Source organism: Lampris incognitus, chromosome 9 (assembly GCF_029633865.1).
Source record: "Lampris incognitus isolate fLamInc1 chromosome 9, fLamInc1.hap2, whole genome shotgun sequence".
Taxonomy (NCBI): domain Eukaryota; kingdom Metazoa; phylum Chordata; class Actinopteri; order Lampriformes; family Lampridae; genus Lampris; species Lampris incognitus.
Window position 1 is genome coordinate 51041984 of NC_079219.1, and position 24056 is coordinate 51066039.

Below are 24056 nucleotides of genomic sequence, written 5' to 3' on the forward strand. Positions count from 1 at the left end.
AAAAAAAGAAGAACAGAAGCACAAAACATTCATCCACCCATTCGTATCTCGACTGTTTGATTTCAAAACTTCGAAATCAAAATCATGGATTTGGAGAATCACGACACCCCTAGGCTCAATGTCCCATTTTTATGATGTTACCCTTTCTATTTCACTCAAAGGGAAGCTATTTGCAACCCAAACGGTAGGACAAACTGGCTGGGGAGAGCCTGAAAGTGCAGCGGAGGCAGTTGGTTTCTAGTATGTTCAGCATGGGAGGAGAGACAGTCCAAGAGATAAACAAACATGACATGCCCGATTTAAAAACGGAAAAAAAAAATCCTAGCGCTCAAATCAAACCTCAGCCTGCTTATTACCGACGACCGGGTAGTTTGCAACATCAAAGGCACTCCTCCGACTGTACACTTATTTTTCTTCTCGGTAAAATAATTCTATTCCGGGCCCGAGGTGTGCCGAATGTGAAGTGCTGTATTAACGACCCCTGCAGCCTCCCAGCTGACCCGGGCTGCCACTGCTGAATTAGCGATCTCGGCTCAAACTGGACCACAACCCCGAAATTACTCTCGCTGCAAGGAGCCTTGCATTCCCAAACCTCTCGTCTCGAATCGCCTGATAAAAGATTTAAACTCCTCATCATGAGCTGAGCGCTGGACTTCACTCTGCTGACTGGCGGGGAGGCGCTCACCGGCCCTCCAGCCCACCCCTACAACCACCCGATTCAGACCCCTGAAGAGGTCCTTTAATTACTCCTCAGCACTTTTCACTACCTTCAAAGTTCTTGGGTGTTGCTCACGGCAATAACCTCCATCGTGGTTGTGGGGTAATTAGCAGGAGCAGGTATTGCTGTTTGGAGACCTCTGCCTCTGGAACCCAACATTCCCCTGCAGTCCACGGACTGGACCCTTCTGTTCCATGTCTCCCTTAGTCTTAAATCCACTGGGCTATCCTACAATTTGTTAGCGGCAGAGAGATGATTCCTGCGGCCTCTGGCTAATGAAGTATATAAGGAACGTCTCACCAATGCAAGAGACCTTATGACATGCTGTCACCTGCTGCAGCCAGGGGTGACAAATGGCTCTCATTACACCTGGGACAGAGCTCTGCAAATAGGACTATTAGTGTGGCTATTTCTCCTAAAGGTTATGTCACTCTCCTCCAGATAGATCAATTACAGTGTGTAGGCCACGGTCTCAGCCACCTCTTAAATCAATTATGGGCCAGTACGCTCGCCAAGTCAGGACCTCTTTTGCTGACCTCAGTGACTGTACTCAGATGGGTCCCCGCCGCTGTCCAGTGGAATGGTACAACGAGCGAGTCATAGTCATAAATATTCTCCCCCCAGTCAAAATATGGTCAAATTTATGTGCTGTACTTTGAACTTGGAAATACATAACGAGGCCATCAACCAGCCACATTCTCCACGACAAAGAACCAGGACATAATTAACGCCCAGACTAATCAGCAGTTTTTGTCATCAGCGTTCTGTCTCAAAGCGCGACACGGCAACACACTAAAGCTTGGACTCACGTTCTCTCCCGACAACGCTGATTGGCTCCAGGTCCTGGGGGAAGGGCATGGCTCCTGACGACGGCTGAAAAAAGATGGCGGCGAGGGCAAGGGTCAAGACCACCAGCAGAGGGGGTCGAGGCGAGGTGGGCACCAGCCTCATTTTGGCAGATAGCTGGTCCTCACTAGAAACGCATGGCTGACGGTAGACAGAACCTCCACCTAGAAGACAGAAGACACACACAGGCCTGGCTGAGCAGATCCCAGTACCGCCAACTCAATTCCTTTCACAATCGCAGAGTAAACACCAAGCGCTGCTGATTTGGTGATGGGCTGTACTAATCCCTGCAGGGGACGGGTTGTGTGCAGCAGCAACAGGCTCAAACAATGCAAACACAATGAGATGTAGTAAAAACTGCAATGAATGTCACAAAAAGCAAATACCGTATCCATTATATGTGTTGTGAAGTGGCAATATTTATTGAGAGTAAAACAACACTTCGATATAAACACAGTAGATAAAATATAAACAACATATTATGAAAACTGAAAAAAAAATACCAAACAAAATAAAGACCACAGTAAGAATAAACACAACCGGGGTCTTTTTCCACATATAAAGTGGTTCCGGTTGCCATTAACATGCGTTAGGAAGCAGCCTATGTGCACATGGTCTCGGTAGATCGAGTGTATAATTGACATAACAGTCCTGGTTGTGTATTAAAGCAGTACTGAAAGGATAACGGTTCCCTCATACATGACTATATATTTTCCTCTTATTGTGTCTCCCCGCCTGCCGCCCCAATGACTGCTGGGATAGGCTCCAGCATCCTGCGACCCCAATCGGGATAAGTGGCTTGGATAATGGATGGATGTCCACAGTAGGTGAGTTTGTATTGTGCAGCACAACTTGCAGTGAATGTGAACTACACAGTACCGTGGGAAGTGAGTTTGTAATGTATAGCAGCTGAATGAACTTACGAGTAGGCGAGAAGGGGTAGGAAAAAATAAGGGTACACTTCCTCTCACTCCTTTTCCAACATGCAACAGATAATCTGATGCATATGGAGATTTGTGTGGATTTGCTGATCACTTCAGATTATTGGCAATGACTTATCTGTGTTATATCCTGCTTATTACATGTTTGAAATAACTCATGCACTATGTAAAGAAAAATAATCACACTGGATTAGCAGATAATGACATGTGATCAAGTAATGGCTGGAGCCGCTTTTAAGAAGGTAACTAAGCTCTTATTAGCATGCAATGCCTTATGCCAATGCGGCGATGTGATTGAGCGTTAGCTCATATGCTGGGATGGGAGTCTGTAGACAGACACGTGCACAGAGAGAGAGAGAGAGAGAGAGAGAGAGAGAGAGAGAGAGAGAGAGAGAGAGAGAGAGAGAGAGAGAGAGAGAGAGAGAGAGAGAGAGAGAGAGAGAGAGAGAGAGAGAGAGAGAGAGAGAGAGAGAGTAAAGGAGAAAAGGAGCAGGGGCAAAAGAGAGCAAAACAGAGAGGGAGAAAGGACAGAGGAAACAAATAGGAAGCAGGCCACACGGGACACCTGGCTCATTTACTGACGGCCTGAAGTCGTTCACAGGTGACTTAGCACAAGTCAACCTCCCCTTCCTCCGAGGAGAACACCTCATTATGTCTTCCAAGACACCTGGCCTCGATGGAGGTGCCAGCTACTGAGGTTAATGGACAGATGGAAAATAAACTCCACACACACACAAAAGAGAGAGAGAGAGAGAGAGAGAGAGAGAGAGAGAGAGAGAGAGAGAGAGAGAGAGAGAGAGAGAGAGAGAGAGAGAGAGAGAGAGAGAGAGAGAAAAGTCGACAGAAGAGCCCAAAGAACTGCTTCCCTAACAAAAGTTCAGGCAGAAGTTGGAGAGGCAACTTAAGCACGAGGATCATTAACAGCTCCGGCGGTTAAGCGCCAGGGTGGGATTGCCTGGAAAGCCTCGTCCTCACATCTGCTCGGGATGCGAGGGGAGTGACAGCAGCAGATGGATGGCTCCGGGATTTGCTGAAGCAAACTTGAAGACGCGGTGACCTGTGTTTAGCTGGTAAACCGGCCGAGGGCGGCGTGTCCTTCGAAGAGATTCATGTCCTGTGAGCCAAATCGGTGCTCTTTCGCTTAGCCGTGTGGTTTTTTAAGTGGGAGGAGAAAGCAAAGTCAACAGAGAGATATGAATGGCCATCAATACTGATAATGGTCAGCTTCATTTAGATTCACTGGTAGGCGCTGCATTTGGCGATGAGGTCAAGCGATGATCACAACGCCATAAATCGAGGGGAGCGGGTGCGTGTCTGCTCTTATTTACTTAATGAATTACAACCACCTGTGTGGCCCGCCTCGGGTGATATGCGACAACATTACACTTGATGTATTGGGCTCGTATACCGTTTAAGCTTTTTTTTTAATACACAAAGGAGGGCAGGGAATTAAACAAATGGACTATATTATAGTGGTATTCTTCTACGAGAAAGTTTCATTAAAAACCGCTGCAGCTAAAACCAAACCTAGTTCCACACTCTCCATCTTCCTTTAATGCCAACACAATGCAGCACCCAGAATCATTACACTCTGCAGGCAAAAATAGTCCAAGGTGAATTTATGCAAGATTAAATAACCTCCAAAACAGCTTTAAGCGACAGTCTTAAATGCAGCAGTGCTGTTTAGTAAGTGATGATAGTTTGCAGCACGGTGGTGCAGTACTTAGCGCTGTCGCCTCACAGCGAGAAGGTCCTGGGTTTGAACCCCCTGGGGTTGTCCAACCTTGGGGGTCATCCCAGGTTGGCCTCTGTGTGGAGTTTGCATGTTCCCCCCGTGTCCACGCTGGGTTTTCTCCGGGTGCTCTGGTTTCCCCCCCACCATCTAAAAGACATGCATGTTAGGGTTAATACCCCTGTCTGTGCCCCTGGCCGAGGCATGGCGAGACGAACTGGAGCTGGTCCCCGGGCGCTGCACGGCGGCTGCCCACCGCTCCTAGCTACACAGCTAGGATGGGTTAAACACAGAGCAGAATTTCCCGACGGGGATCAATAAAGTACCTCAAAATCAAAATAATGATGACCTCCTCCTCTTCTTTCACCACAAATGGACTCTCTAAACATAAAACATATCAAGGGCAAACATGGAAAGAAAGAAAGCAGAGATCATTTATTGACAAGCTGGGGGTTCATTGGCAAGCGGAATAAAGTCAGGGGTGTGCGGCGATGATTCATGTACAAAACAAGCATGGTGTGTATAATGACGGCTTATGCAAGACCGGTCCGAGGCACTCAAAGCCGAGCCGCTGTTTCCACAACAGAAAAAGGCACGGCAAGCGTGACGTCCTCCTGACATGTGTCACCCGCTGTGGAGAGTCGTGCACGCCCAGCAGCGGTGGAAGGAAACAGAGTTCGCTTCAGCCATGATGAGCTGCAGAATGTAATCCAATTGGGTTGAGGCTGCAGTGATATTATGTTAAGCAGCATAACCTCCTAACCACAACCCCTGATGTTTACGCTCTTATTCTGGATTTGGCACACACACGACTAGAGGGGGTGGTATTGTACCATTTTGGCCAAAAAAATGTGTTATCAGAGGATTAGAAACACATGAATTTGCTGCCGTATCAGTATTTAGAAAACACCCTAAGCACCCAGCACATGTTGAATAAGACATTCAGATGAAGATGCCATCATTGACACAAAAAAAAGAAGAAGAAAAACAAAATAGAAATATTGCACACACAAAAAAAAGAAGCAGCATGGATTTGAATATGGCACAGCTTCTGCAGCAGTGGGTGCAGTGTGGTGCGGGGTGGTTAGGAAGTACTTCAGATGGTTTGTGTTGCTGTGGACCAGTTAATGTGAGTTGTCATGGCCTTCAGCCATTTGCCAGAAGGGAAGTCATTTAAAAATAGAATTGGCTGGATAAGACCGAGGCCGAGTAACTACAATGCGATAAACTGTAGTTACACTGAACACGGAAATACTTTATAGCAATAGTCTATTGAAATATTGTGTAGTAACATTTCTGGTCTTCCAGTGTCTGCAGGCGAACATCTTTACAGCTTCAAATTATTGTTTGAGAGCCTTAAGATTGGTATAGTCAGGAACATGCGCCAGTAAAACGACTTCTTTTACTGGCGTGGATCTGAAGGTTATAAAACTATAAGCTTAAAAGCAGGATCTGCCAAAGACCAATAAAATCAATGGCTCAAAAGAACTAGAATGACCTGGGTAAGTAGTTTGTCAGTAATAGCCTGTGCAAAATCCCGGTTCTCCAAGTGGCTTTATATCATATTTTTTTTGAGACGAGCATTAACCAACCTTAAATATGGAACTTCAGATGACCCCGATTTCCTCTTGTACAGCAATGATTTTTACTGCTGTATTCTGTTGGGATTGGTTCAAAACGACAAGGTATATGATCCAAAAGCCAAACCAAGGGCGAAATGTGCTCAGGACCCTTATATGATACGATATATGATATATGATATGAATTTATATGATATATGATATGATATGATGATTGATGTGGACCCTTATATGAATTAAGAAGCATTTTTCTATATAAAACATGCTGCCGATGTACTTCTGGAACGCCGAGCTTGTTATTCTCCTTAATCTAACCCACCACACAGCTGGTCAGCTGATTGTCTTTTCTGCAGAGCAAAGAAGTAATGGAGGGCTGATGAGCTGACAGCTGTCGATGGAAAAATAAGCCCCAGTTTATCCTGTCCTACACACTCTCCCTGTGTTGTGGGTTTTGGATGGGAGGGCTCCAGTCCTTTGGTTTTTAATGAACTGAACTTATTAAGCCATCTGGGAGACATTGGCAGTTGGGCCGCTTTAGAGGGCAAGGGAGTCTGGGCCGCCGGGGCACTCCATTGATTATCTGACATTCATTTGGATTAGCCAACAGTGCCGAGTCTGTGGTTTGATAAGATGCCCCCTCAAAGTCCTCGGCCTTCAGAGGGTCTCTCACAAAACCGGCGAAAAGCGAGACTTTAATGACAAGAGAGCCGTGGTCTTCATAGGGTGGTCTGCATGAGCCTATAGTGTCATCTTTTAAAGGAGATCCATTTTAATTCATAGATAAATTCCCCCCAGTAAATTTTAATGTCCTGGCCCTCAATTTGGCTGAGAGCCGCGGTTCCATAAAAAGATACAATTAAAATGTTAAATGCCAATTTTATCCTCGATCAACTGCTTTGCAATATATGCCCCATTGGCTCTTGGGATGTCTATTTTCAGCCAGCACCTGCTGCACATGACTAAACAGCGAACCGCAATCCTAATGCAGAATCAACCCCCGTAATATTCTCTGACCTCATCAGTGGCTTCAGCGGCGTTGAAGCTAATCCGCTGGTTGTTTTTGATAACTGGGGGATAGAGTGCAGCCTCTCCCTCACCACCTGTGTGCTCGACAATATATCTGAGCTCTTTGTCTGCAGAAACCGAATAAGCTCACCGACCGACAACTCATTTTATATCCAGGGTACTGGCAGTCAAAATGAGGTTAGCACATCCCTATTCTCCTCTGTAATTTCTAAGATAGTTAGCCATATTAGCCCACACTCTCTGTGGGCTGTTACCGACCAGATTCCTTGGCCAGGCACCATTACAGTGTCATAGTAAGAGCCTCTGGATGATACATCCCTTATGGTTTGTGTACAGCATGGTGGATTAACTCCTCTGCAGTAAGGCTAGCAGCTAAACGGTGCCTGGCTAGTACGTCATATCGTTGCAAGTGTCTCTACTATGGCATGGTTATCTATTGCCCTGCTCAGTACAAGTGTAAAAATAACAGCTATTTTGCTCAGCATGAGATGAATTAGCCCTACTAGTCCTACCAAGGTAGTGCAAAGTTAATGAACTTTATGACCTTAAAGACTCCCCTTGTGATATTTGCATACAAAACCCCAATATGCACCGAAATCCGTTTTTGTGATCGGAAAATGGGTTATGAGATAGGCCAACTGCTGTTTTCTGTAAATAACATTTGTGGAATAATTACATTGAAGCGGCGTTGTCAGTCGCCCTCCTTTGCTTTGCTATACATAAATCCCAGCCCAGTGACTTTTCATTGTTGTCAAAACAACTTCACGAGAACTTGATGTGATGTGGAGGAAAACAGCCCCATGATATGCACGATACCCAGCAGTATAAAAAGTTCCATTGTTGAAGCTGAACCATATTGTCCTGACCTCCTTGTAGAGAGTTCATTAGACTGTCGATATCTGGTCGCTGTCCCATGACACGGCTCACATGGCAGATCATTATCCACACAGAGATGCTTCTACACAGCCTCCCTCATCACAAACGGCTTCTCTCTGCTGGAGTGCATTCTGCGCAGTCACAGATGATGGAAAAACAAATGTGCAGTGGGTAAAAAGAAAGTTCTCAGTTGTTTCTCCTTGGCCAGTATTAGGCTTGACAGCCAGCTCTAGTTCTCAGTATGATGAGGGCCAAAGACACTTGACTGCAACAACTCCCTTTTCTGCCTGGTAGCCATTTCAACTCTACACTCAACCTCTTCAGATGGGGGAACTTCACTAATTAGATTTCCAGTGACTAGCCACGCAGATGTCGTCAGGGCAAATTGGAATTGGGATCAGGGAGTACTGGACAGTAATTGGGAGAACAGGCCCACAGGAAACTGAGGCGATTTCTATGGGCTAGTTTTCAGATGAGTGTTACACACAGCCCAAACAAGTTCATCCTACTGTAGTTAAAGCTCAGCACCAATTAAGATGTGTTCAAAACCCCCTCTGCAAGATCACTATCGTTCATTGAGGGCAATAGCCTTCAGGCTTACTCTTTCTGCACATAGATTCTCATTTGGAAGTGCTTTGAAGTGGTACTGGCAGAGAATTTTTAAGTCCTTACCTCAACATAAATACATTCTACATATCACAAATCCCCATCCCACCAACAATTGGTATGCAGTCACTTCTTCTGGCTCCATTTATTATTAGTTTCAATTCATATTTTTTGCCAAATTGTACATGATATGAACATGATTATCCTAACTGGAACATAGTTATCCTAACTGGGTGTTTGTCAAAGCCAGGAAGAAGCCCAAACAGTGCACCAGCCGATCAAAGAGAGGAGAAGGACCACAGCTGTCTTAAGCATAAACCAGTGGTGATTCTGTATGTGGTGGGAGTGGCGGAATAGTTGAGAAGCATATTTTCCAAACACCGTGCCTCAGTCGCTTTCAAACCTCAAAACACACTGCACCAGAAGTTGGTCCACCCCAAGGATCGAGTCCCCCGGCACAAACAGCAATATAGTGCACGCTGTTAAGTGCCAGGAGAATTGCAGTGACTTGTACATTGGGGAAAGCAAACAGACGCTGGCCAAAATCGATGACACAACACAGAAGAGCTAACATGCCAGGCCAGGACTCCACAGTCTACACCATCTACAGGCCAGTGGGCACTCTTTCAAGGATGAGGATGTGCACATGCTTGATAGGGAGGAACGCTGGTTTGAAAAGGCCATGGTTTGAAAAGGCCATCTATGTGAAGAGGGAACGACCATCCCTGAACCGGGGGGGTAGGAGTACATCTGTCACCATCTTACAATGCTGTGACTGCAAACATTCCCAAATCCTCTGTGAATAGTACAAATGACCATTGAAACTCTAGTTAATGGTCGTGGTAATTTGCATATGAAACTGGTCGCTGGTTTCAGTCGTTATGCCACTGTATTGTTTATAAGGGTGCGGACACCTGCAGTCAGCTGAGACTGAAGCGGTCACTTAGATGAGTGATGAAACGTCTCTCTCAATAAACACTGTGTGCAGGTGAACTGATTCAACTTTCTGTGATTTTCTCACCTGGATTATTGAGCATGCATAAAGACCATATGAACACCAATTTCACGAGAAAGGAAATTTTCAGATTAACAGAGCAAGTTACATCACTGCAGATACCTGGGAAAACCAAAATTGGCAGCTGAGGAGCAATATTGGCTTTAAATGAGGGAACATTTTTTACAAAAAAAACTCAAAATGTTATACCAAAGGGACCTCATTGTAGCCATAATTATTTGTGTATTCATTACAAGTGGGATGGCAAGGGATTAGCATTCCAATAAAATTCATTTTTCAACAAGTGGTAGAGGAGGAGGAGGAGATTGGGTATTTCAGCACAATCTAAAGGTCCAGCCATGATAAAAACAAGGAGGCTCAAAGGGACTTCAGTGACAACATTTTAAAAAGTCCATTAGCATTGCGGGTCGAAGAGGAGTGAAGGCTGGCTTCTTGCCTTTTACCAGGAATAGAAAATCAATGGTCCCTCTAGTCCTTTAGTTCTGGGATTAGCATGTCAGATGGCCCGTGTCAGTAAAATGCAGTTTCATCCTTATAGTGTCTGTGCGGAGACATGGCAGGGGAGAGGGCAGGCTGGCATCCCAGATGTAATGTGCCTGTCAGCGGAGGTCAGGACTCTCCCTGCCATCACTGCCAATCAGGTTGGTCCCAGGAGGACACTGCTTTAACCTTATCGCCCACACAGTTCAGACAAAGTGATGGGCCATCCTGTGGTGGAGGCCATCGATAGTCGCAATGTGTAAGGCAACTCTATCCAGTCCCCAACCAACAGTCTCCAGAGATCAGGGCCTGGTTTCCTCTTTGCTGCCCCGGGCTGACGTTGAGGGAAAACCAAGCTGATATTGTAAACAAAAAAATCCGTTTCACCACAGTGTTAATGCTACATCAGCTGAAGAAGCAAAGGAAGATGTATTCATGTCAAAGAGGCCATCTATGTGAAGAGGGAACGATCATCCCTGAACCGACGGGGCAGGGGGGGCTAAGAGTACATCTGTCACCGACACACCAAACCAACTAGTGGCGACAAAGGCCGACTGTTTCATCGCCTCACGTCACCTGCCGTCTGGGCCAAAAAGTAGCACTTGAACACACCGCAAAGACTACAGCCGACGGCCAACTAGCATGTATGTTGTGCACTGATTCGCTAAACTGAACAGCCAATCAGAGCGATCGCTCTCACCGATGGGCTCCGCCGATTCAACATGCTGAATTGACCGAAAAGCTGCCAAGAGGGGTCCGACTAGTGCCGACGATGCGGGACACGCCGCAAAAACTAGGGTCACAGACGCTCACCGATGGCCCGACATTGGCCGATGGCCGACCGTCGGCCTGGTGTGTCAGGGCCCTTAGACTTGAAGAGGTCACTTAGATGAGTGATGAAACGTTTCTCTCCACAAACGCTGTGTCCAGCTGAACTGATTCAACTTTCTGTGATATTCATGTCAATGTGAATGCACCATCTTCAAGACGAAGTGAGACTGTCTGTTGTTTCTTGTTTTTCTTTTAAAGGTGAAACTGTTTTCAAGAGCTGGCGCCCACTGCTTTGTTATCTGCCATCAGTCAAAAAGTGTATTTGTCTCTAATCCAGTCCCGCACTCAGGGCTTCCCACCACAGTGGGTGAGTTGGCCAGGCTTCATATAGAGCGATCTATACAGGGCTCAGACTGTGAGACGGTTCTCTGTGGAGAACCACTGTGAACATCGTCCATCATGTTCGTGCCTATTTGGGAATCCTAGATAGCTATCAGTTAAAAGTGGGGTCAGCTGTGCGCACTAATGGTGTCCTCTTCATTTGTCTGCCACCTGTTAATTATTTACGTTCATCTTCAGCAAAGTCAGAACCCCAATGACCAATTTTTTGCTCCCTGCCACTCACTCCAGATTCACCTTAAGTCCTCTGGGTTCCTTATTTAAGACATCTTTCGGCGAGTCTCACCCCGGGTCATCTAATCAAACCGATCAGTTTAAAATATGCAGACCGGCAATTTCGCTCTCCAATCTCCTTCATCCCTGTCTCCAGCTCATACATAAAAGTGAATGTTACCCCCTTCCTTTTCTCTCAATCATCACCCTGCCATCAATAATTCAGAGTGTTATTGAGAAATACTACCTGAACCCTGTATTGATAGAAATCCAAGCCCCGTAACTCCTTCAAGGGTGTCATAACTGGATACCCCCGGAGGCTACTACTGTGAAACACAGGGCCAAGGGGGAGCTGGGTGAGTATTTGTGTTTTCTGGGTATCTGTGTGTGCGTAGGTTTTTGTGTATCGCAGTCTATTTTTAACCACCTATTCCAGGGATCTCGCCTCGGATGCCTCCAGACCAAACACAAGTCAGCCGATGAACCTATTGACCGAGGCCAAGAATCCCAGGAAACTGTTTAGAGGTGGGCGGAAAAAAGTCTCGAGCATCCTGAAAGAGGGAGGAATTGCAAAATGTTTTCTCTTCCTTTCCTGAAAAGTAAGTGTGGCATTGTCATTTCATCAATCTGACATCTAAAATGTCTGGGGGAGTTGCAGAGGTCACCACGGATGACATTCATACTGCAATGATTAACACGCTGTCAGGAGGTATTGCCCCAGAGTGGTTCACAAATCAAGGCTCAAAATACAATATGGAGTTGTCCCTGTGGTAAAAGCTGGAATCAGCATCGCAGAGGGCGCTGCAATTTACACTGAGCACCTACATATATGCACAACGTAAGAACCGAACACCCCAATCCAGATACCGTACACCATCTTCTACTCAATTGTCAAGAGTGACGGAGGAAGATGCTGATAGTCTCCAATTCCCTCAACCATCCCATTACATGCCTGAAACCAGCAAATGCATCCTGAATTCCATCCATCCATTATCCGAACCGCTTATCCTGCACTCAGGGTCGCAGGGATGCTGGAGTCTATCCCAGCAGTCACTGGGCGACAGGTGGGGAGACACCCTGGACAGGCCGCCAGGCCATCACACAGGGCCGACACATACACATTTATACCAGGGGCAATTTAGTATGGCCGATTCACCTGACCTACATGTCTTTGGACTGTGGGAGGAAACCGGAGCACCCGGAGGAACCCACGCAGACACGGGGAGAACATGCAAACGCCACACAGAGGACGACCCAGGACGACCCCCCCAAGGTTGGAGTACCTCGCCCCCAAGGTTGGACTACCCCGGGGCTCGAAACCAGGACCTTCTTGCTGGGAGGCGACCGCACTAACCACTGTGCCACCGTGCTGCCCGCATCCTGAATTCTTTTTAAAAAATCTGGATAACTCAATGCCCATGCACACCTTTCTGAATGATCAGGTAAACCACAGATATGGATACCCTATATTTTTATCATAATTTTCTTCAGTGAAATTAAAATCACGGGTATTGTACCACTTTCACAAATTTAACTTTACTGAATATTTTCCGTAAGTAGGCAAATAGAAGTTGTGCAATCTCATGATTAATTACAGCAAACTCTTATATCTAACTGGTATAACCATCTTTTTTAGGTAATGGACCATCAATCTGACTTGTAGATTACTTTAACCAAACTGAAGATGTATCTTGTCTTAATGCATGCAGCTAAGAAAATCAAAGAGAGTTGAATCAGTTCACACAACGTTTAATGACAGATACGTTTCATCACTCAACTAAGTGACCTCTTCAGTCTAAACAGACTGCAGGTACCCCCTGGAGAAGGACCACAGCTGTCTAAGTGTAAACCAGCAGTGATTCTGTATGTGGTGGGAGTGTCGGAACAGTTGAGATGCGTATTTTCCAAACACTGCGTCTCAGTTGCTTTCAAACCCCAAAACACACTGCAGCAGAAGTTGGTCCACCCCAAGGATCGGGTTCCCCGGCACAAACAGCAATTTAGTGCACGTTGTTAAGTGCCGGGAGGATTGCAGTGACTTGTACATTGGGGAAACCAAACAGACACTGGCCAAAATCGATGACACAACACAGAAGAGCTAACACGTCAGGCCGGGACTCCACAGTCTACACCATCTACAGGCCAGTGGCCACTCTTTCAAGGATGAGGATGTGCACCTCCTTGATAGGGAGGAACGCTGGTTTGAACGGGGAGTCAAAGGGGCCATCGATGTGAAGAGGGAACGACTATCCCTGAACTGGTGGGGCTAAGAGTACATCTGTCACCATCTTACAATGCTGTGATTGCAACTATTCCCAAATCCCCTGTGAATAGTACACATGGCCATTATAACTCTAGTTAATGCTCACAGTAATTTGCATATGAAGCTGGTCGCTGGTTTCGGTCGTTATGCCACTGTATTGTTTATAAGGGTGGGGGTACCTGCAGTCAGCTGAGACTGACGAGGTCACTTAGATGAGTGATGAAACATTTCTCTCAATAAACGTTGTGTCCAGATGAACTGATTCAACTTTCTCTGAAAATGTATCTTGTTACAGGCAAAAGTGATATCATTAATGAATAACCTTGCTGAGGGCTATGACTTACTACCTAGCGCCCCAAAACACTGTTGTCACGCCAGAGGCTGTTGTCACTGACTCAGAACTAGTGACCCACCACTCAGGGATGCGAAGTGAGACACAAACAGGCTGGATGAAGATAATATTCACCTGCTGACAAGATAAAACATACTGCTCTGACAGTGAGACTGGGTGGGTGGGGGTGGGGTGCACCATAGGCAGGTTGTGTTTATCCTGCAGGGGACTTCTTAGGATTCTCCAGCTGGTTTTTAACACGAGACAGGTTCAGAGACGTCACCAACACTAAAAACTCACTGCAAGTTGGACCTCTGAGGCAGAGTACAGCTGGGATATTGGGGGTGATGGGGTGTGTGTGTGTGTGTGGTGGGCTGTTGTGTCCGCTGGTCTGCCAGCAGCACCTCAGGCGTGGAAGCAAGCCCATGGGAGAGGAAATTGTCATTTTAAGAGCTAGGTAGTTGGGCAGCCTACATTCTGTGTGTGTGTGTGTGTGTGTGTGTGTGTGTGTGTGTGTGTGTGTGTGTGTGTGTGTGTGTGTGTGTGTGTGTGTGTGTGTGTATGTGTATGTGTGTATGTGTCCCTTCTGTTGATCACCCTAATCACAATAGACACTGTGGATGGGTTTCTGGGAGCTTGGCTTTAGTAAGCCCTCAGTCTCCTGCCAATGCAGAAGGCTGCAACAGCCCAAAACAAATCCTGGGCCGCACGATAGAAAACCTCATCCATCAGCAGTGTTGTGCCAGGCCGGCTAAACACGCCACACTAATTAGACCCACTGTATGTTCTGTTCACTGGCATGTTCTAGCTCACCTTGTGATGCACGTTTCTGCTGGGCAGGCAGATGCCAACAGTGTTTATTTACCCTTTGGTTTTATGCTGGGTTTTTCTATCTGTTCCAGCAACTGTAGCATAATTTTACAGCTAGACTGCCAACATAAGTAACCACAGTTTGGGTTGCAAGGGACCAGTGCCTCAGCATGATGACAATAGATCCAACAAAAACAGCTATTTCAAATAATAATGATTATTATACTGGGGCAGGGTTTCATCCGAATATTAAAAATAGGGGAGGATAGCCTCTTTTGGGAAAAACAAACCGCAGCATGGGTGCTGGTCCCATGGAAGTGAACCGACGATGTCCTGGGAAACTATTTTTTTTGTACTTTGCGGCACTTTTCACTTGGTTTGGGCAAGGTTCCCTGGCTGAAATATGCCGAAGTGATGAGCTTTCTGAAAACCTTCGACCCTTTTCTGTTAACTGAGTGACACATATTGTTCGAAAATGTTTGTAAAAAAGTATAAAATCTCACCATTGTGTGACTTTGTCCTTGTCTACTCTCAAATGCATCTGTCAGTGAGGACGCTCCTGTTCTTTATGCCTCTACCAGAATTTCCTTCAGCTAAATAAGGGCAAAACTGGGTTGCTTATCTTCAGTACCAAATGAGAAAGGATAAAAGTTATCTCACACTTTGACTCCCTGTCTCTGAAAAGCAAAAGCAGAGCCAGAAATCCTGGCATTACAATAGATACAGATCTAAATTTCAACAGCCACACCAAGTCATTAAGGAAATCAGCCTGTCATCGCCTTAACACCACAACAACCGGGATTTCACTCCTGCCTAAAACGACCATGGGCGGTCAAAATGACCGCTGGTTTTTAAACTCTATATTCTGTCAAGATAAATACTCAAATGAGATATTAATGCATTACATATTTTAGTATGTCTGTTATGAAACTGACTAACACCAACATTAACATTTTAACAACTATAATACTATTGTTAAACAATTTAAACTTTAGAGAGACATGGTCAAACTTGAAGAGCAAAATTGAAAAAGTGAAAATATTACCTGAAAAACAAAACGGGAAACACATATTGCTAATCTAACAAACCTAACAAGGCCTATAAAACGTGAAATGTAAAAAAAGAACTGAAAATAACCATTGAAACAGTCCTAAACAACAACCGGAACTTAAAAACTACTAGAACGACCATGGGCGGTCAAAATGACCGCCATGGTTTTTAAACTCTATATTGTGTCAAGATAAATACACAGTTGCGATATTAATGCATTACATATGTTAGTATGTCTGTTATGAAACTAACTGACATCAAAATTAACATTTTAACAACTATAATACTATTTTTCAAACAATTTAAAATGGCTGCTGTCCAACGGCAACACATCGGTAGTCGTCATGGTGCGTCTGTAACGGCGTCTGTACCCAGACATGTTGGAAATAAACAAAAATCAAGTTTAACCTATTTCTCCACACCGGAGAACGCTAGTGTGGTTTTTTTTTCTAGGGCGGAGAATGCATTTTGTGAAGGAAATGACGCGACCAACACGTCATAAATAATGACATGACGCGCACGATCACACGCAAATTACGAGCGGTCATTTTGACTGCTCATGGTCGTCTCAGGTAGAGCTTATCATAATCTTTTTTTTGGTGCAACTGTGGTGGCCAATGATAGAGAAATTGCACCAAAAAAAAAAAAAGTCAATGAGACGAGGATCCTTCAAAATAAGACTTTTATTGACGTATCAACAAAGTCCGAGTCAGGTCTGCAGAGTCCTGAAGTTCCAACAAGCCTTACTCTTTTTATACCATTATGTTCAGATCTTTTCATGGGTTTCCCTCTGCCCCTTGCCACCTCCTGCTAGCAGTGGTGGTCATCACACATAAGGAGCACACCTTGGAGATCTATACAAGGATGTCTTCAGTCTAGCTATGTAAGGATGTCTGACACTCTAATGGCCGTTTTAACATTTCAGTGGTAACGCTGACGATTTGGAATCTCACTTATTTGGGCATAAACAAGTTCACCTTCCAATGACTTTCTGTCCTGCTTATATGGCCTTGTGCTTCCTTCACAATTGTTCGTCACTGTAATCACATGAAATGACAGATACATACAGTTGATCTAAAACTCATTTTAATGTATGCAATTTTAGGAGCATTCAGGGAGCGGCAGGTCTGTATCATTTTTTTTCATAAAGTTATTAAACTTTGAAAATCCAAAACCGTCAAAACGACTGCCTTGGCAAGACTTAGAGGACTCGTGTCCAAACAAGACTTGGGAAAAACTCGTTCATGTCTTCATTACTAGTAGGTTAGATTATGGTAATGGTCTCTGTTTAGGTCTCTCTAAAAAGCTCTTAGGCAGTGACAGCTCGTTCAGGATGCTGCTGCTTGAGCTCCAACAAAGACCAATAAAATGTGACACGTGGCATCAATTCCCAAATCCCTGCCTCGGCTCCCGGTGTGTCATAATTGATGTTATAACACTGATTCCCATCCTTAAATCACTGAATGGTTTAGGGCCAAAACACATCACCGAAATGCTTTTACAATATGAACCCAGTGGACCTCTCAGGTCATCTGTTAACCATCCCAAGAGTCCCAACACAACATGGAGCAGCAGCAGCATTCAGCTACTACGCCTCATATAGCTGGAGTCAATTTACAGAAGAACAACATTGACTACTTTTAAATCCAGATTAAAAACATTTAGGTTCACCACTGCTTTCTGCCAAACTACAAACCTTGCACTACATTTGGATTTTATTCTTTTATTATTCACGCACGCACACACACACACACACACACACACACACACACACACACACACACACACACACACACATATTCATACCTAGGGACAATTTAGTATGGCCGGTTCACCTGACCTACATGTCTGTGGATTGTGGAAGGAAACCGGAGCCCCCGGAGAAAACCCACGCAGACACGGGGAGAACCTGCAAACTCCACACAGAGGAAGACCCGGGACGACCCCCAAGGTTGGACTACCCCGAGGCTCGAACCCAGGACCTTCTTGCTGTGAGGCCACTGCGCTAACCACTGCGCCACCGTGCCGCCCCCTTATAACGATACAGTACAATACAGTTGCCTAATGAGGGAAACCAACTGGTCATTTGTTTCGGTCGTTATACATGTGTCACCATCTTACAACGCTGTGATTGCAACATTCCCTAATCCTCTGTGAATAGTACACATGACCACTGTAACTCTAGTTAATGGTCACACCCATATTCACATATGAAACTGGTCGTTGGTTTCGCTCGTTATGCCACTGTATTGTTTATAAGGGTGGGGTACCTGCAGTCACTGTATTGTTTATAAGGGTGGGGTACCTGCAGTCACCTGAGACTGAAGAGGTCACTTAGTTGAGTGATGAAAGGTTTCTCTCAATAAACGTTGTGAACTGATTCAACCTTCTGTGATGTTATTACCTGGATTGTTGAGCATGCATCAAGACATATATAAATAAAGTTGCATTGCCTTGCCTGTAGTGTGTGGCGGGAAAACATCCACCAGAATTAATTATTAGTTTCACCATGGGCATCATATTGGACAAAATAAAAGTACTTCCTTTGAAAACAGAACAAAGGGGAATAATAAAAAGCTATGGGGGAGAACATGTTTGGTGTTCTTCATGCAGGTTTCAGAACGAGAGGCGTAGAGGAACAGGAGTACTGATGTTGACGGATGTATTTATATAAGTAGAGTTGGACAAGCAACACAAAGGTGAGATTTGATCACTGACATAATTATAAACAACATGTTTTACTCGGAGGGGCGGCACGGTGGCGCAGTGGTTAGTGTGGTTGCCTCACAGCAAGAAGGTCCTGGGTTCGAGCCCCAGGGTAGTACAACCTTGGGGGTCGTCCCGGGTCGTCCTCTGTGAGGAGTTTGCATGTTCTCCCTGCGTCTGCGTGGGTTTCCTCCGGGGGCTCTGGTTTCCTCCCACAGTCCAAAGACATGTAGGTCAGGTGAATCGGCCATACTAAATTGCCCCTAGGTATGAATGTGTGTGTGTGTGTCGGCGGCCCTGTGTGATAGCCTGGCGGCCTGTCCGGGGTGTCTCCCCGCCTGCTGCCCAGTGACTGCTGGGATAGACTCCAGCATCCCCGCGACCCTGAGAGCAGGATAAGTAGTTTGGATAATGGATGGATGTTTAACTCGGGTAACAGAAAATGGTGCAAGGACTTCAGGAAGCTCATCAGACTGCGACACTTCTGACTTGGGGTTGGACGAGGTTCCCCAAACAAAATTTTGCCAAAGTGCATAGACATGTTTCCTCGGAAATCATCAATGTATTTACATAAAACTAACACCCACACCCTGGCTTGTGTTAGTCCCAAACGGGGCTGGGAGGGGAAACAGAGAAAAGCTTAATGAAGGTGACACGAGACGTTTCACGCCGGTTCCTCAGACCTTCCTGACTCCATACAATGAGGGGTTTTCAGAGAGGCCACAGAGGCACGGCCGGGTTGAGAAAAGGTGTATGGAAAGCAGCCGCTGTGCAACCTTTTCTCTGCTTCCCCCCCCGAGGGGGCCGCGGCGGAGGATCACATGGGGGCTTCATGCTGGCTTTGTGTCCGTTCGAGGTGGCGGACAAAAAGAGGAGTGAGAATTCTCTATTAACACGGGAGCGCTTTGATCTCCGTCTCCCCCGTGGTACCAATTAGTTTGCTGCACCGTCTGCATTTCAAGCTCTTTGCTCTTCCCATTCCGCGAGACGGCCCCCATGAATTATCTACCGGAACCTTCAGTCTGTCTTGACGGAAAGTGGATTATCAGTGGCGCCACTCTGAAGTTTGACTTAATTGAAATATGGAAACGCCACAACCATTGAAGTTCTCTATCAGACGCCTTGTTTCCCCCCAGCCCCACCCCCACGCATCACCGCGATGTTGGCCAACTGAAATTCCTTTGTTTCACTATACTTTAATGGACAGGCCTGACGCTTAAGGGTGTTAGGTTTGACAAAAGAGGAACTTACAATTTCAAGTGCACAGAGCTGCGCCTCGGAACATGAAGCCGAAGCGGAGGGACTAGCTGAAGATTGATCAAAGGAAGATAAATAGCTGTAAAGATCCCTCTATTGCCTTTTATCCCTTGTTAGCTGAAGCAATCGCACGCCCATCACCCTGCACATCCATCCCTGTCACATCCGCCCCGATGAGATTAGACGCGAGAGGCGAAGGGAGGAGAAGGCTACCCGGGGGCCCGTGTGACAGAAGTACACTCGGTGCATCATCCTCACCGAGACCAGAAGGAAAACAGCAAGCTTTGCATTTATAAATGAATTATTTTTTTGCAAACCGAGCAGACGACGCTGATGAGGGGAATTGTAAATCGCGGGCGAGAGAGAGGGTTCTCGAGCAGAGAGCCTCGCCGTGATAAAGGCATCATCATGCCTGTGTGGCTTGCCGTTCCCGCAGAGATTAAACGCTTCATCACTGTCTTCGGGACAAACGGTATCTGCACAAAATTTGCACGTCGAGTTATCAAAACCCCCCTCTCACTTCAAAACCCAGCACCCGTGCCCCAGCCTCATAACACGCCAGACGCCCAGGGAGGGGAGACGGGAGAGGGGGCACTGTTATCGGGAACGTCCTACCTTGCAGCAGCCCCCGGGCGGTGGCTGACCTCACCTTTGCTGTCTCACGTTGATGACATCACCCAGACACATACTGCAAGGCCCGGAGGCTTTCAAGCTCCATTTATCTCAAATTATGGCTATAACGGCTCTTTTTTTTGTCCAGGAAAAGTCAATGGCCGTGAGCAGGTCATACAACAGAGGGCTCTTCCCGGCCCGCTAAAGGTTCTGTTATGTCAGTCTGAGGCAGTATCAAACGCTGACTGGACTGACGCAACTGGCCCTAAGACACGGAGCAGAGAAACGAGGGGTTGGGGAGTGGGGGGAGCGACTAGGGGCTCGCCGGTCTGGAATCAGCCAGGCAATCCATTTTAACTCGCGGTTTTGGGCTGGCGGGACTGTCATCTACGCTACCGAGTGTCACAGACGCAGCACAGACTGCCAGAATCGTCAACTGATGTAAATCACAGGAGTTTTAACGGCAAACTGAACCTGCTCATACAAGGAACACGACTTGAAGAAGCTGCTAACTGCTGCTGAAATACTTTACAACGGTGACATTTTTTTAAATAAAAAAGTAATTCTGCTTGGGTTTCCAGAAACACTGGGGGAAAAGAGGTTAAGAGCAACACACTGTGGCAGTCATCCAAGGCGACTTTATCTACATTTTAAGAGGAGCCACATGACATCTATAATCAATGTAATAAAAAAGGACACAATATGGTGCAGGTATTTTGTTTAGGTAGTTAATTTCACAGCAAAAGTTACAATGTCAGGGGATTGTGCTATAAAGGCAGTATTGGATTCTGCGTGGGAACGCTATCCAGGGACTTTCTATCAGATCTACCTCCATTCACTACCCTTTTTTTTTTTTTAATGAATCTTTATTAAATAGGGATGCCTGCAGAAATGGGGTGGAAAGGGAGGGGGATGCCTTCGGCAAAGATTCTGGGCGGAATTTAAACCCAGGGACTTTTGTGTTCGGGCCTGAGCCGTCAAGGCACACTGAACCGGTTGCGCCTCCCTCTCTTATGGCATTAAAGGCATCAATCAGTGTCCTTCATCATCCTTCAGACTACGTGGCAGCCACACTGGCTCAGCACGGCCCAAGCGCTACCAAGTCTGCGCTGCCTGCCTCGCATCTGTCTACTGTGTCTGGAGCAGTTGAAAGAAGAGACAGATCCTAGTATAGATAATACAGATCCTCCAGCACTTACGGAGGATAAGCTCTTATCTTGGACTAAATCCCCAACAGTCATAAGAGCCACGGCCTGCTTGGAGGACCCTTTAATTAGAGCTCAATTCATCTTCTCCACCCTCTACATAAAGAGCACAAAGATGGGTGGTGAGGATTATATATACGTTATATCTAAGAAGTACATTATACTATCTACAGTCACCGGGTAGCCGGGTTGTCATAATTTCCCTCGTACCAAGGGGTGAGAGCAAAATGAGGTGACTTCTCATTTATAAAAAGGAAATGACTCCCCTTTGCCCCTGTGTTGTCCACAGAATACAAAGCGCTAATATGTAGGGAGCCGAGGACGATGCAGCACTGCCCCCCCTCCGCTAAACAAATCCCATCTGAACGTCACTATCGACATCCGAGCACGCTCCTAAAAAAAAAAAAGAAAAGAAAAAATAATAATACAGATACTCTGGGTGAGAATGGCCAACTCTAAAATGAAAGAATTGAGGGACTTGGATGCCAAGTCCTCACCCTGCTATGGTCGTCATAGTTCCTCTATCTGCAAATATAGATCGAAATTTATTAGTCCTTTCGTAAATTCATAGTATGCCATACTGCCATCATCAGAAAAACAGACAACTACGATACCAACAACACTGATAACAGCACCAACAACAACCAACAACAGAACACCTCAACATTATCACAGAGTCATATACAACATATCTCCAACGTGCTCTCTCTGCATGTTATGAGGTGCAGCATCCTCACACACAGAGCTTCGGCTGGTTTTGTTTCAGTTTGTTCAGCGGTGCAATGCTGGTAGGCACGAATGATCTGTGAGCCCGGCTGGTTCAGAGGGATGGCGTCCTACACCGTCTGCCTGATGGTAAAAGCTCGTATACGCTAAAAAGGGGGATGTGATACATCTCTAATAATCAGCTGCCCTTTCCTCACCACTTGGGACTCACACATCATCATCATGCAGTTTTGCTGTTGTCCAGCAATCTTACTGGACATACTGGCTATCTTATGCAGTTTGCTTTTATTATTCTCTGACAGGCTCTAAAATTAACACTCGCAGGTCGCCAAATGAAGGTAAATTTAGTCTTTGGCGAGTAAATTATGGAGACCACCCGCCATTCTGGCCAGTAGAGAGAAAAAAAAGAATTCGCTACACGCGCTGGAGGACGCTGCTGCAGGAAGCTGCTGCAGGAAGCTGCTGGAAGAAGCTGATGCAGGAAGCTGATGGAAGAAGCTGATGGAGGAAGCTGCTGGAAGAAGCTGATGCAGGACGCTGCTAGACTAAGCTGCTGGAGGAAGCTGCTAGACTAAGCTGCTGGAGGAAGCTGCTGCAGGAAGCTGCTGGAAGAAGCTGCTGGAGAATGCTGCTGGAGGAAGCAGCTGCAGGAAGCTGCTGGAAAAAGCTGCTGGAGGAAGCTGCTAGACTAAGCTGCTGGAGGAAGCTGATGGAGGAAGCTGCTAGACTAAGCTGCTGGAGGAAGCTGATGGAGGAAGCTGCTAGACTAAGCTGCTGGTGGAAGCTGATGGAGGAAGCTGATGGAGGAAGCTGCTGGAGGAAGCTGCTAGACTAAGCTGCTGGTGGAAGCTGATGGAGGAAGCTGCTGGAGGAAGCTGATGGAGGAAGCTGCTGGAGGAAGCTGATGGAGGAAGCTGCTGCAGGAAGCTGCTGGTTTGCTGTCACGTCAGTCTGCTACATCCGCCGTGCTGCGTAGTACGTCACAGCGTCAGTCATCAAACCGGGTAACTTTTTGTTAAAGTGTTTGAGGTACTTGTTGTCATCCAGGCAGTTGAAACAAACCCAGCTTTGTGGAGATTTATTGTGGGGGTGGAGCCCCCAGGGGAGAAAAAGAAAACAGGCGAACTCCACACTGAAGAGACCACTGCTGCCACGGCCAATGCGAGCACTTCCTCCTCGTCTCCCCCACCAACACCGTCATCCAGCAGGAGATGAGGAGGAGGAAAACCGCTTTGAGAGCCAACTGTCTAAAGAAGACTGAACATGCTACTACAGATTAAAAAACATATTAATATGAACCATGACTCTGGACTTATTTCTGTTACTTATTTTTAAATCCTCTATAACTGTTTCATTCTCAGACTCCCTAATAAATGATCCCTCTTGCACTTAAAGTGACACTTAAACGGAATTTATTAATTTAAATGTGTTACACTTTAGTGGTGAAACAGCCGAATTGATATTTCTGCATAATAAGTGTTACTACTATTATTACTGCACACTATAATATTGATTGAGAATCATGTATGAGACAAAAATTACATGCTAAATAGTAATAAAAGCAATTTTTTTTACTAATTTATTAATCCCCCGAGGGGAAATTCTTTCTCTGCATTCAACCCATCCTAGCTGTGTAGCTAGGAGCAGTGGGCAGCCGCCGTGCAGCACCCGGGGACCAACTCCAGCTTGTCTTTCCATTGCCTTGCTCAGGGGCAAAGACAGGAGTATTAACCCTAACATGCATGTTTCTTTTTGATGGTGAGGGAAACCGGAGCACCCGGAGAAAACCCACCACAGACACGGGGAGAACATGCAAACTCCACACAGAGCACGACCTGGGATGACCCCCCAAAGGTTGGCCAACCCCGGGGTTCGAACCCAGGTCCTTCTTGC

At 46.1% G+C, this 24056-nt stretch overlaps 1 protein-coding gene across 2 annotated transcripts in view; it reads right to left on the reverse strand.

Annotated features, from left to right (window-relative positions):
- Positions 1-24056, reverse strand: part of sema6e (sema domain, transmembrane domain (TM), and cytoplasmic domain, (semaphorin) 6E) — a 224375-nt gene that overhangs the window by 93657 nt on the left and 106662 nt on the right. For both annotated transcript variants that reach the window (XM_056285729.1, XM_056285728.1), the window contains exon 4: positions 1528-1728. In XM_056285729.1, the coding sequence (XP_056141704.1) occupies positions 1528-1728 (201 nt within the window). The remainder of the gene's footprint in view (positions 1-1527; positions 1729-24056) is intronic.